Source organism: Peromyscus leucopus, chromosome 7, assembly GCF_004664715.2.
Source record: "Peromyscus leucopus breed LL Stock chromosome 7, UCI_PerLeu_2.1, whole genome shotgun sequence".
NCBI classification, from domain to species: domain Eukaryota; kingdom Metazoa; phylum Chordata; class Mammalia; order Rodentia; family Cricetidae; genus Peromyscus; species Peromyscus leucopus.
The window spans coordinates 102743643-102756077 of record NC_051069.1 but is presented as its reverse complement, the minus strand read 5'-3'; the positions used below and the strand labels follow the sequence as shown (position 1 = coordinate 102756077).

The window sequence follows — 12435 nt, the reverse complement described above, 5'->3', positions numbered from 1 at the left end:
CAGGCTGGGGGCCAGGGCGGCCCTTCCAACTTTATGGGGGTTGAACTTGGGCATCAGGCTTGCATTTTCAAACAGCTTTACCTAGTAGGCCATCTCACCAGCTTCTTTCTAATCTGCAGTGGGTTTTTTTTGGGGGGGGGTCAATCTGAGACTTACTTACTTTTACTTCATGTGTATGGGTGTCTTGTCTATATGTAGACCTGTACACCACAATGTGTGCGTTGCCTTTGGAGGCCAGAAGAGGGCATTGGATACCCTGGAACTAAAGTTAGCAGCCGGTTCTGGGTCACTGAGAAGGGAGCCCAGGTCCTCTGAAAGAGCAGTCAGTGTCACATCAGAGCCGCCTCTCCAGCCCCTCCTACAATGTTTGGGTGTTTTGGTTTTTTTTACATTATGTTTGTTTGTTTGTTTGTGGTATTTGTGCATGCCATGATATGCATATGGCGGTTGGAGAATAACTTGCAGGATTTAACTCCCTCCTTCCAGCACATGGGTCCCAGGGATTGAATTTGTGACATAAGAGTTGGTGGCAAGTGGCTTTACCCGCTGATTTCTTGCTGGATTAGAATGACCAATAAGCTTAGCTTTCAGGTCAGGGACATGGAGTATGTGAATCATATGCCCAGTATTACTGTACACCAAGCATTTCTGTGATGACCTGTTCTTGAAATCTGCGTTTCCATTTCAGGTTTTTGGGCCATTTATATGCTGCAGAAGCTCTCATCTCCCTCGACAGAATATCCGATGCCATTACGCACTTGAACCCAGAGAATGTCACTGATGTCTCCTTAGGGATCTCTTCAAATGAGCAGGACCAAGGTTAATGAGGATACATTTGATCAGAACTGGTCATTGTTGCCACTTCCTTCCTGGTGTACTTGAGGATATGTAGAGACCTGAGGGCATGGTTGTGAAGGGAAGGAAGTTTGAAGTCAGCTCTCCATGTTCATGGCTGTTCTTACTGTGCAGTAATTGTTTGCTAAGTAAGCCTGGGAACTGATTGTCACTGGCCTAAATTCTCACTCAAAGGCTGATAATGTTAGGATTCTTCCCTTCCCTTCCCTTCCATTCCCTCCTTCCTTCCTTCCATTCCTCCTTCCTTCCTTCCTTCCTTCCTTCCTTCCTTCCTTCCTTCCTTCCTTCCTTCCTTCCTTCCTTCCCTCCTTCCCTCTCCCCACCCCACCACCCCTTTTTTTTTTTAAGAGATGTAATCTCACTGTTTGCCCAGGCTGGCTTCAAACTCCTGGGCACATGCCATCCTCTGGTCTGGCTGGACCTTTTCAGCGCTAGGATTACAGACATTTGCGCCAGCTCACCTGGCTTAAGAGGAGTCATTTTGGTTTGGTTCTGATGCTTTTTTTTTTTTTTTCTTTGAACTGATTCCTCCATGTAAGAGGGAATGGAGGTGTGGTTTTCAAACAATTTTCAGTCACCTTAAGTTTCTGAGGCTATGAAGCCATGTGGTCCCCTTTCTTCGTGGCTAGCTCACATGGGGGTGGTGGTGAGGATTCATCCTGACCCCTTTAACAAAACCTCCACAACACCAAAAGTCAACACTACCATCCGTTAAGTTCCTACTTGGTAAGAAACTTAGGTGTTTAGAATGTGCTGTTGTCCTGCCCTCAGATTTATTTTCGTGTGTTTGTAGGATCAGACAAGGGTGAAAATGAAGCAATGGAATCCTGTAAGTAAGAAGTTTTGTAAATCCTTAAGTAGCCTGGCCTGCATCCCAAAGATCTAGACCCTGCACCTCTGTGTCCTTCCTGTATCTGTCAGCCTGAGGCGCAGTGCTTTGTCCAAGTGCCCAGCGGCGGAGTGGCGCTGCGTGTCCTCTGCACGGCCCTCATCAGTGTCTGCGCTCTCTCCTCAGCTGGCAAGCGCGCCCCTCAGTGCTACCCCAGTTCTGTCAACTCTGCCCGGACTGTGATGCTCTTCAACCTGGGCAGTGCCTACTGCCTGAGGAGCGAGTATGACAAAGCCCGCAAGTGTCTGCACCAGGTGAGAGGGTGTGGAGGGGCGGGCGGCGGGCATGCACACTCTGGGCACACATTCGAGGACCAGAGCTTAGGGCTGTGTCATTTTACTTGTGGTTTACGATCAATAAACACCTGAAATGTTTTCCAGCTTTAAAATATTCTTGGGAGCATGGGGGGCACACCTTTAATTCCAGCATTCCAGCATTCAGGTGCATCTCTGTGAGTTCGAGGCCAACTTGGCCTACAAAGAGAGTTCCTGGCCACCCTGGGCTACATAGTAAGATCCTGTGTGCTGGCTAGTTTTATGTCAGCGTTATTATAAAAGCTAGAGTCATTGGGAAGAGGGACTTCAGCTGAGAAAATGCCTCCATAAGATTGGCTGTAGGCAGGTCTGTGGTGCGTTTTTTCCCTTTCTCTCTTCCTTCCTTCCGTTTGTTTGTTGTTGTTGTTGTTGTTTGTTGAGACAGGGTTTCTCTGTGTAGCCTTGGCTGTCCTTGAATTATCTCTGTAGGCCAGGCTGGCCTCGAACTCAGAGATCTGCCTGCTGGGATTAAAGGCCTGCACCACCACCACCACCACCACCACCACCACCACCTGGCACATTTTCTTAATTAGTGATTGATGGGGGAGGGTGCTATTAGAAAGCAGGCTGAGCAGGCCATGGGAAGCAAGCCAGTAAGCAGCACTCCTCCATGGCCTCTGCATCAGCTCTTGCCTCCAGGTTCCTGCCCTGCTTGAGTTCCTATCCTGACTTCTCTGGATGATGAATTGTAAACTGTAATTGGAAATAACCCCTTTCCTCCCCACATTGATTTTGTTCACGGTGTTTTTCACAACAATAGAAACCCTAACTAAGACAGCCTGTCTCAAAGAAAAAAAGCAAAGCCAGACCCAAGACACCATGAGAGAACCTGTGTTCTGACCTGGTGTTGGGGAGACTGACACTGGAACTGATTGGACTCTCGGGATACATTACAGCCTCCAGACACTGTCTGCTTATGCAGGTGACCTTGATGTGTCCGGAAGTGATGGGGCTGCATCGTGGAAAACAACCATCCGTGAGCTGTAGTCACTTAGGGTCAGCATTTCTAGTGCAGAATCAGAAAATCGATGCTGAGCTAGCTCTCCAGGGAACCTCGAGGAGCTGAGCACGCATGTGAACTGGGTGTGAACTGTTGTTCTCAGGGATGGGGCTCTCTAGTCACCAGCCCTTCTGATGCCCCCGACCCCGGCCCCTGTGGCCAGCAGGGCTTTTGATCTGCAGTTAGTATGTGCAGTCCAGCTCAGCTTCCCGTACTGCAGGTGGTCGTGGCTGCTGCCATGCAAGAAGAGGCAGGCGAGGTCAGTCCTGGTTCGGGGTCTCTGGTTTGTTTTTGGTCTCTGTTCTTTGGGTTAATCCAGTGGCAGGGCCATTGTTAATTGGGAGGCCCACCCTGTCTCGTAGGGCAGACAATGATTTGGAGAGTCAGAAAGGGCTCTGAGCTGATGCTTCCAAAGTCATTCTCCACCCAATGATTCTGAGCAGTCAGCAGCCAAATGCCATTAAGTCTCAGAAAGTCGTTACCTTGAAATCTTGTATCTTAGAAAAAGCTGTGTAGGTTGAGGCTGATGCAAAGAACAACAACAAATTACCTGTGTTTATTAGCCACTAAAGAATAGAACTTAAATTTCTTTTTTACATTGTGTGTGTGTGTGTGTGTGTGTGTGTGTGTGTGTGTACACAACTGAAAGGAGTTAGTTTTTTCCTTTATCCACTGATCCATCTCAACAACCACACCCCACCCTGCAAAAAAAAACAAATCTTAATGTCTACAAAGTGGTGTGATGATGCTCTTCCCCACATAAAACCTTAGCCTACCTGTAACTATAGAATTTTCAGGTCGGGCAGTGGTGGCGCATGCCTTTAATCCCAGTACCCAGGAGGCAGAGGCAGGTGGATCTCTGTGAGTTCAAGGCCAACTTGGTCTACAGAGTAAGTTCCAGGACAGGCTCCAACACTACACAGAGAAACCCTGTCTCAAAAAAAGCAAAAAAAAAAAAAAAAAAAAGGTATAGAATTTTCAGTTTCTAGACCTAGCTGTTAGACATCTGTGACGTGGGAGAAAAAAGCTGCCCACCTCACTCACAGGGCATGTCTTCAGAGCATGGGTTCTGCAGGACACTGGTGGGGCACGCCTTTAATCCCAGCACTCAGGAGACAGAGGCAGGCAGGTTCAGTGAGTTCAAGGTCAGGTTGGTCTAGAAAGCAAGTTCCAAGTAGCCAGGGCTACACAGGCTGGGGTAAGATACCCGAGGAGCCCCACCTCTGCATTCCCTCTCAGCCTTCCCTGTTCTGCCCATTTTCTGCCCATCAGTCAGGTGTCCACCCTGCAAAGCTTCAAACAGAAAGAAACTTCCTTTTAGCCCGTTTTCACGTGTGGTCACTTGCCTCTCTTCCTAAACCTGAACAAATTATTATTTGCTTGCTTGTTTATCATCAGGGAGGCCCCTGTCTTAGATGGGCATAGTGGCATGCACCAGTAATCTCAGGTAGTCTTACTAAAAGTTTTAAGACCAGGCCAGGTGGTGGTGGTGCATGTCTCTAATCCCAGCACTTGGGAGGCAGAAGCAGGTAGATCTCTGTGAGTTCGAGGCCAGCCTACTTCCAGGACAGTCAGAGCTACACACATTGAAACCCTGTCTCAAAAAAGAAAATAAAAGCAAACAAAAACAAGTTTTAAGGCCAGCCTGGGCTACAGTGTAAGACCTTGCCTCAAAAAGCTGAAGGGAAAACAAGTATTTGCACAAGAACATTTGCCCAGTTTGGTTAAAGAAGCAAAGCGGTGAGGACACATAGAGCACCTGGGGACAGACTCCTGAGGACAGACTCTTGGGGACAGACTCCTGAGGACAGGCACCCGAGGACAGACTCCTGGAGACAGGCACAGGAAATAACACCTATCATCTTAGCCACCCAGACTTCCTTTCTTAGTGAGATCAGGAGACTGCTGGGGAACTGTGGCACTGACCCACATTCAGTGGCAGCTCTTGCTTATCAGCAAATGGCTACTCTTAGGAAAGCACGTGGTGTGTTTGTTGAGGCAGTCTGGCTTTGTAGCCAAGGCTAACCACAAACTTGTGATCTTTGTGCTGTTGCCTCCTTTGTTCTGGGGAAGCCTCTGCCCCACTGTGTCCATCCTCATGTCAACGGTAGCAGTGAAGAACCTCTAGAAAATCCGTCACCCAGGTTAGGTGGCTGTCCATCACCTGTGACTCCAGCTCTGGGGGTCTAAAAGTATTGAACCTGGCCTCTGTAAAAGTAACTGTCAGCTGTCCTGAAGAGACAACACTAGACCTGGTCCTGTGACTAGAGTGTAGACTCAGTGTTGTGCCACAGCAGAGACACACAGAACTCCCATGAGAGGAGAAAGGCAGGTCTGGGGGTGCAGCCCTGTCACCCCTCCTACTGAGGGGTGTTGCTGGAGGGCTTCTCTCCAGGCTCCACCAAGCCCCGCAGACCCACAATCCGCGTATAAAATAATCACTCAGACGCTTATATCACTTACAAACTGTATGGCCGTGGCAGGCTTCTTGCTAACTGTTTTTATATCTTAAATTAACCCATTTCTATAAATCTATACCTTGCCACGTGGCTGGTGGCTTACTGGCGTCTTTACATGCTGCTTCTCCTGGAGGTGGCTGCAGTGTCTCTCCTCCTCCTTCCTGCTTCCCCAATTCTCCTCTCTCTTTGTCCCGCCTATACTTCCTGCCTGGTCACTGGCCATCAGTGTTTTATTTAAATAGAGTGACATCCACAACAGAGGGGACTGAAGCAAGAGGACTGAGAAGTTGGGGTCAGCTTGGACAACTTCACGAGCAACCATCTCAGAACAGCAAGAAACCAGATGTGATGTCACAGTGCCTTTAATAGGAGGCAGAGGCAGGTAGAGCTCTGAAGTTAACAACAGCCTGGTCAGCATAGCAATTTCCAGGCAATCCAGGGCTACACAATCAGAGACCCTTTCTGAGAGAGAGAGAGAGAGAGAGAGAGAGAGAGAGAGAGAGAATAAAGTAAATTAAAAAGTAAAATTCTTGCAGCTATAGAATGGCTCAGCAGTTAAGAGCATCTACAACACCTGAGTTCAGTTCCCATCATCCATGGCAGGTGGCTGTCAGTCACCTGTGACTCCAGCTCTGGGGGTCTAAAGCTATTAGATCTAGCCTCTGTGAGTATCCACACCCACACTCACTTGCACAAACATTTTTAAAAGTTAGAAGCAGGAAAACAGGACCAGTAAGATGATTCACCTGGTAGTCACTTGCTATAGCCTGATGGCCTGAATTCAATTCACCAAGAACCACATAGTGAAAGCAACTTGGCACAAATTGTCCTCTGACTGTGGCATGCACACTGCCCCCCCCACACACACACATGCACACACATACAAGAGAATAGATAATTTTTTTTTTTTTTTTTTTTTTTAAATTTCTTTATTGGCTTTTGAATTAGAACTGTGAATCACAGAGATCTGCCTGCTGAGGCTGGATTAAAGTGCACCCCGCAGTTTTTTTTTGCATTTGGTGTTTTTTTTGTTGTTGTTGTTGTTCTGTTTTTGTTATTTTGGTTTTATGAAACAGGGTTTCTCTGTGTAGCCCTGGCTGTCCTGGAACTCACTCTGTAGACCAGGCTGGGCTTGAACTCAGATACACCTGCCTCTGCCTCCCCAGTGCTAGGACTAAATGGATGTGCCACCACGACAGGTGATGGCTAAGCTATTAAGAGCCCTTGTTCGCTGGGCAGTGGTGGCTCGCACCTTTAATCCCACCACAATAAAGGCAGAGGCAGGCAGATCTCTGTGAGCCAGCCTGGTCTACAGAGTGAGTTCTAGGACAGCCAGTGCTACGAAGCAAAACTCCGTCTTGAAAAGCCAAAACAAAATAAAATAAAATAAGGGGGCTGGAGAGATGGCTCAGAGGTTAAGAGCACTGACTGTTCTTCCAAAGATCCTGAGTTCAATTCCCAGAACCACATGGTGGTTGAAAACCATCTGTAATGGATCTGGTTCCGTCTTTGGGCCTGCAGGGATACATGCAGCCAGAACACTGTATACATAATAAATAAGTTAAATCTTTTTTTTAAAAAAAAAAAAAAAAGCGCACTTGCTCTTGCAGAGGACCCAGGTTTGGTTCCCAGCACCCACTTGCTGGCTCACAACCGTTTACAACTCTAGCTCCGAAGGACCCGCCCATGCCTTCTTCTGACCTTCTCAGCGCCCGGCGTATATATGGTGCACACTCACACACAGGCAAAACACACAGAAAAAGGAATAGATCTACTTTTTTGTTGTTGTTATTTTAAAAACAGGTATAGTCATACAGTCCTCTTCTCCCAGCCATTGAAGAGGGAGGTAGAGGTCAGGGTTAGAAATTCAAGTTCATCCTTGGCTACATAGTTTGGGGTAGCAAAGGGAAAAAGCCAAAATCAGGGTTGGGGAAATGGGTGGAGGCTGGGAAATCTACATTTTTATGCCATACATGAGGAAGAATATCATTGAGCCAGGCGGTGGTGGTACACGCCTTTAATCCCAGCACTCGGGAGGCAGAGCCAGGCAGATCTCTGTGAGTTCGAGGCCAGCCTGGACTACAGAGGGAGTTCCAGGAAAGGCGCAAAACTACACAGAGAAACTGTCTCGAAAAACCAAAAAACAAACAAACAAAAAAAGAGTATCATTGAGTTTAATGGGTATCAAGATAAGGGCTGTTGGGTGAGGTGGCGTATTCCTGTACCCTGTACTCGGGATGAGGCAGGACTTCCCCGTGTGCTCAGGGCCTGTTGTCCTCAGTTGGCCACAGATAGCCGAGCATGCTAGCTCCCATCACTCAGTGTGGGGCCATCCTGGGCTACAGAAGGAGAAAAGCAAAGGCAGCCCGGAGATGGCAGAGGTGCTGAGGCGTCCTGTGAACATGAGCCCCGCCCGAGTCAGTGTCCAGCTTCTCATGGAGACTCACTGAGGACTTGGTTTTCATGGGTGTCTCTTTCTCTTGAGCAAAGGCGGCTTCAATGATCCATCCTAAGGAGGTGCCCCCTGAGGCCATCCTGCTAGCAGTCTACCTTGAGCTACAGAACGGTGAGTGATTCTCATTGGGTGCTGCTGTCCTTCAAAATGCTCGTGATTTTTGGTATATGCTGTTTCTCTTCAGATCCAAACTCAGGACCAGGCCTGTTGGTTTGTGTCTCTAATTAAAGCATTTGAGAGGCAGAGGCAGGAGGATCATGCAATTCATACTGGTTTGTCCCTAAAATAATTCAAAGTTTCACAGTCCTTGAGAACATGACCCATCCGGTTTTCTAAGTAGAGAGAATAACTTAGGGGCCAGCACAGTGGCTCAGCAGATAAAGGGCTTTGCTCCTAGTGATCCTCTCACCTCCATACATATGCCAACATACATGCACACATGTGTGCACACACACAAGGGCCTAAACTGGAGCTTAGCAGCAGTGCTGGCCCAGGTTCTGTCCATAGCACTGCCCAGAGGAAGGTAGAAATGGAAAGAGTAGTTAGTTAGCACGGTTTTGATGTCATGCAGATTCCTGCCCACAAATTCAAATATTCCCTTTAGTCTGAAGAATGCAGAGTTTTACCAGGCAGTGGTAGTGTGCGTGCGCACCTTTAATCTCAGCACTTGGGAAGTAGAGGGAGTAGATCTCTGAGTTTGAGACCAGCCTGGTCTACAGAGTAAGTTCCAGGACAACAAGTGCTACACAGAGAAACCCTGTCTTTAAAAACAAACAAACAAAAAGAATGCAGAGTTTTAACTTCTGACCATCAAAACTAGTCCCTGAACTTTCAGCTTTTCTTGGGCAGCTGACTGACTCTTGAGAACATGAGTCACGGTGCTGCTTACTTGGAGTTGAACAATGCGGGTTTTTTTTGTTGTTGTTGTTGTTTTGTTTTGTTTGGTCATTTTTATTCTTTCTTTTTTTTTTTTTTTTTTTTTTTTTTTTTTGTTTTTTGAGACAGGGTTTCTCTGTGTAGCTTTGCGCCTCTCCTGGAACTCCCTCTGTAGTGCAGGCTGGCCTGGAACTCACAGAGATCCGCCTGACTCTGCCTCCCGAGTGCTGGGATTAAAGGCGTGTGCCACCACCGCCCGGCAATTCTTTTGTTTTTTGAAGCTGGGTCTCACTATGTTGCCCTGGCTGATCTGGAACTCACTGTGTAGACCAGGCTGGCCTCAAACTCCAAATCCACCCGCCTCTCTGACTACTGGTTAAAGATACATGTCACCACTCCTAGCCGACTTTTACAAGAATTGTCAAAACAAATCAAAGCCAATCACTTGGGAATTGAACCTGGGCCCTCTGGAAGAGCAACTAGTGCTCTTAACCTCTGAGCCATCTCTCCAGCCTCTGTTTTTATAGCTGAAGAAACAGGATGTGCCTGGCACTCCCGCGGGTCTTGCTAACTGAAAGCCAAGACTTGAATGAGTTTGTGGTCCTGAATCCCTTGAACCCCTTCTTTGCACAGCCCGCCTGTATTATAACAGGTTGCTGGCTGGGATGTAGTTGAGTAGTAAACATGTGCAGGGTCTGTGTTCAAACCCTAGTACAGGACAAAACAACATTATTACGCCCAGATCACGGGGACCTCCAAAAGAATACCACAGAGACCAAATCCCATATGTAAAAGCCTTTATTTCAAGCTCTGAACTTGGTCTCTCTTGTCTGTCCCACACAGTGGTGTGAGCCCTAAGCCCAGGCAGGGTAGGGTCGTCTTTAGCAGAGGTTGGGGTGAGGAGATTTCTAGGGTTTAGGACACTGATTGGCTGATATTTGTCCAGGGGTATCTGTAAAAGGAAAATAGTTATGTGCTAGGCTCAGGGATATCTATCTTGTGTAATCTTATCTAATGATTGGAATGTTTGGGATGTCAGGTTCTTACCCTTAGATGCTGGCCCATCCCTGGGTGATGCCATAATCCTATCACAGCACCTGTGTCTAGACCCCTAAACCTGTCGTGGCAGCTGTGTGGTCAAGCTACTTTGGGCCCCCCACAAACACCACACTGCCACACTACACATCACTTAAATGAGAATGTGTGGCCTGAGCAGTGGCTTTTTGTCATGGTGCACAGCCAGGGCAGCAGAGCAGAGCTGTGTAGGCCTCCTTCACCTCCTTTTCAGGGTTCTGGTGGCCTGGTCTATGCGTTGGTAATGTTCTGTGCTTGGTTTTCTTTAATGGGCAATGTTTTTTTAGGCAACACACAGCTGGCCCTGCAGATGATCAAGCGGAACCAGCTGCTCCCCGCAGTGAAGGCGCACTCTGACGTGAGGAAGAAGCCCGTGTTCCAGCCCGTGCACCCCATTCAGCCCATCCAAATGCCCTCATTCACCACGGTGCAGAGGAAGTGAGAGCTTGCTTTCGGGAACTGTTACCTGAGGCCTGGAGCATGGCCAGTGGCCTTTCAGTTGTCCTACAGGAAAGCCAGGAAAGACATCAGGTGGAAAGGTGCTGGTTTTGAAAACAGTTTGAGACTGTTTACCCTCACTGGGTTTTTTTGCCAGAGGCGTACTTAAAATTAAGGACTCAACCCCACCTTCAGTTTTTATTTGCCAGGCTTTTACTTGTGACCCATTCTGTGCTGTGTCTATGTCTAGGCATTAAAAGATGTTCTTACCAGATCAGTTTTGTAGTCTTTCTTACAGCTATTGGAATAATTTAGTAAGATTTAATGTCAGAGCTGTAAAAACCTAGCCAGGCGGTGGTAGCGCATGCCTTTAACCCCAGCACTCTGGTGGCCGAGCCAGGTGGATCTCTGTGAATTCGAGGCCAGCCTGGTCTACAAAGCAAATTCCAGGACAGCCAGAGCTATTACACAGAGAAACCCTATCTCAAAAAAACAAAACTAAACACACACATACACACACACACACACACACACACACACACACACAGAAAAGAACATCAGCTGGAGCCAGACTAGAAACTGACCTTGTGGTGATAGAGATGAGGTAAATTCATGCTCACCTACAGGGTCTGTCTATGAAGAGATGCCATGACCAAGGCAACTTAAAAAAGGAAGCATTTTCTTGAGATCTTGCTTATAGTTTCAGAGGTTCGTCCATTATCATCCTTGCAGGGAGCATGGGGGCACAGGTGGCACTGGAGACGAGAGCTGCATCCCGGTCAATAGGCCAAGAGAGAAACTCTGGTCTTAGTGTCGGCTTTTGAAACCTCAAAGCCCACCCCCAGTGACTCGTTACCGAAAAATTACTGACAATGGGGCTGGAGAGATGGCTCAGTGTAAGTGTAGCTAGAGTTTTCCTGCCTTGCCCACAATCAGGACAAATCTTTGTCACCCGCCAGTCCCACAGCCGCTCAGACCCAACCAAGTAAACACAGAGACTTATATTGCTTACAAACTGTATGGCCGTGGCAGGCTTCTTGCTAACTGTTCTTATAGCTTAAATTAATCCATTTCCATAAATCTATACCTTGCCACGTGGCTGGTGGCTTACCGGCATCTTACATGCTGCTGGTCATGGCGGCAGCTGGCAGTGTCTCTCTGCGTCAGCCTTCCACTTCCCAGAATTCTCCTCTCTCCTTGTCCCACCTACTTCCTGCCTGGCCACTGGCCAACCAGTGTTTTATTTATTGACCAATCAGAGCAATTTGACATACAGACCATCCCACAGCAGTTAAGAGCACTTGCTGGTCTTACAAGGAACCATAGTTCTGTTCCTCACACCCCTGTGCTCACCACTGCCTGTAGCTCTCCAGTCTGAGGAGTATATGACACCATCTTCTGGCCTCTGCAGGCACTGCACAAACAATGTACATAAATTCAGGGCTCACTCACATACACATAAATAAATAGCTGGGCATGGTGTCACTTGCCTTTAATCCCAGCACTCAGGAGGCAGAGTTAGGCAAATTTCTGTGAGTTCAAGGACAGCCTGGTTTACAAAGTGAGTTCCAGTACCACCAGGACTGAGAAACCCCATCTCAAAAAACAAAAACAAAAGGTATTGCTGGGCAATGGTGGTGCATGCCTTTAATCCCAACACTCAGGAGGCAAAGGCAGGTGGATCTCTGAGGCCAGTCCTGTCTACAAAGTGATTTTCAGGACAGCCAGGACTTGCACAAAGAAATCCTGTCTCGAAAAACAAACAAACAAAAAGGAAGGTTTTAACTTTAACATAGTAAAATTATATACAATAAAAACTGTCATGGAGCCAGGTGGTGGTGCACGCCTTTAATCCCAGCACTCAGAGGCAGGCAGATCTCTGAGCTGGAGGCCAGCATGGTCTACAAGGTGAGATCCAGGACAGGCACCAAAACTACACAGAGAAACCCTGTCTCAGAAAAATAAATAAATAAAATAAAAAATAAAGACTGGTCACGGCCATAAGAATATACAGCAGAGCCGGGCGGTGGTGGCGCACGCCTTTAATCCCAGCACTCGGGAGGCAGAGCCAGGCG

At 47.7% G+C, this 12435-nt stretch overlaps 1 protein-coding gene across 8 annotated transcripts in view; it reads left to right on the top strand.

The window, feature by feature from the left end:
• Cnot10 (CCR4-NOT transcription complex subunit 10) overlaps nucleotides 1-10634 on the top strand; it is a 53433-nt gene extending 42799 nt beyond the window's left edge. For 7 of the 8 annotated variants that reach the window (XM_028892985.2, XM_028892982.2, XM_037208005.1 and 4 more), the window contains 5 exons: nucleotides 689-819; nucleotides 1649-1684; nucleotides 1871-1998; nucleotides 8008-8083; nucleotides 10210-10634. In XM_028892985.2, the coding sequence (XP_028748818.1) occupies nucleotides 689-819; nucleotides 1649-1684; nucleotides 1871-1998; nucleotides 8008-8083; nucleotides 10210-10364 (526 nt within the window). In that variant the 3' untranslated portion in view covers nucleotides 10365-10634. The remainder of the gene's footprint in view (nucleotides 1-688; nucleotides 820-1648; nucleotides 1685-1870; nucleotides 1999-8007; nucleotides 8084-10209) is intronic. The other variant, XM_037208007.1, reaches the window with a different exon arrangement.
• Nucleotides 10635-12435: the final 1801 nt, after the last annotated feature.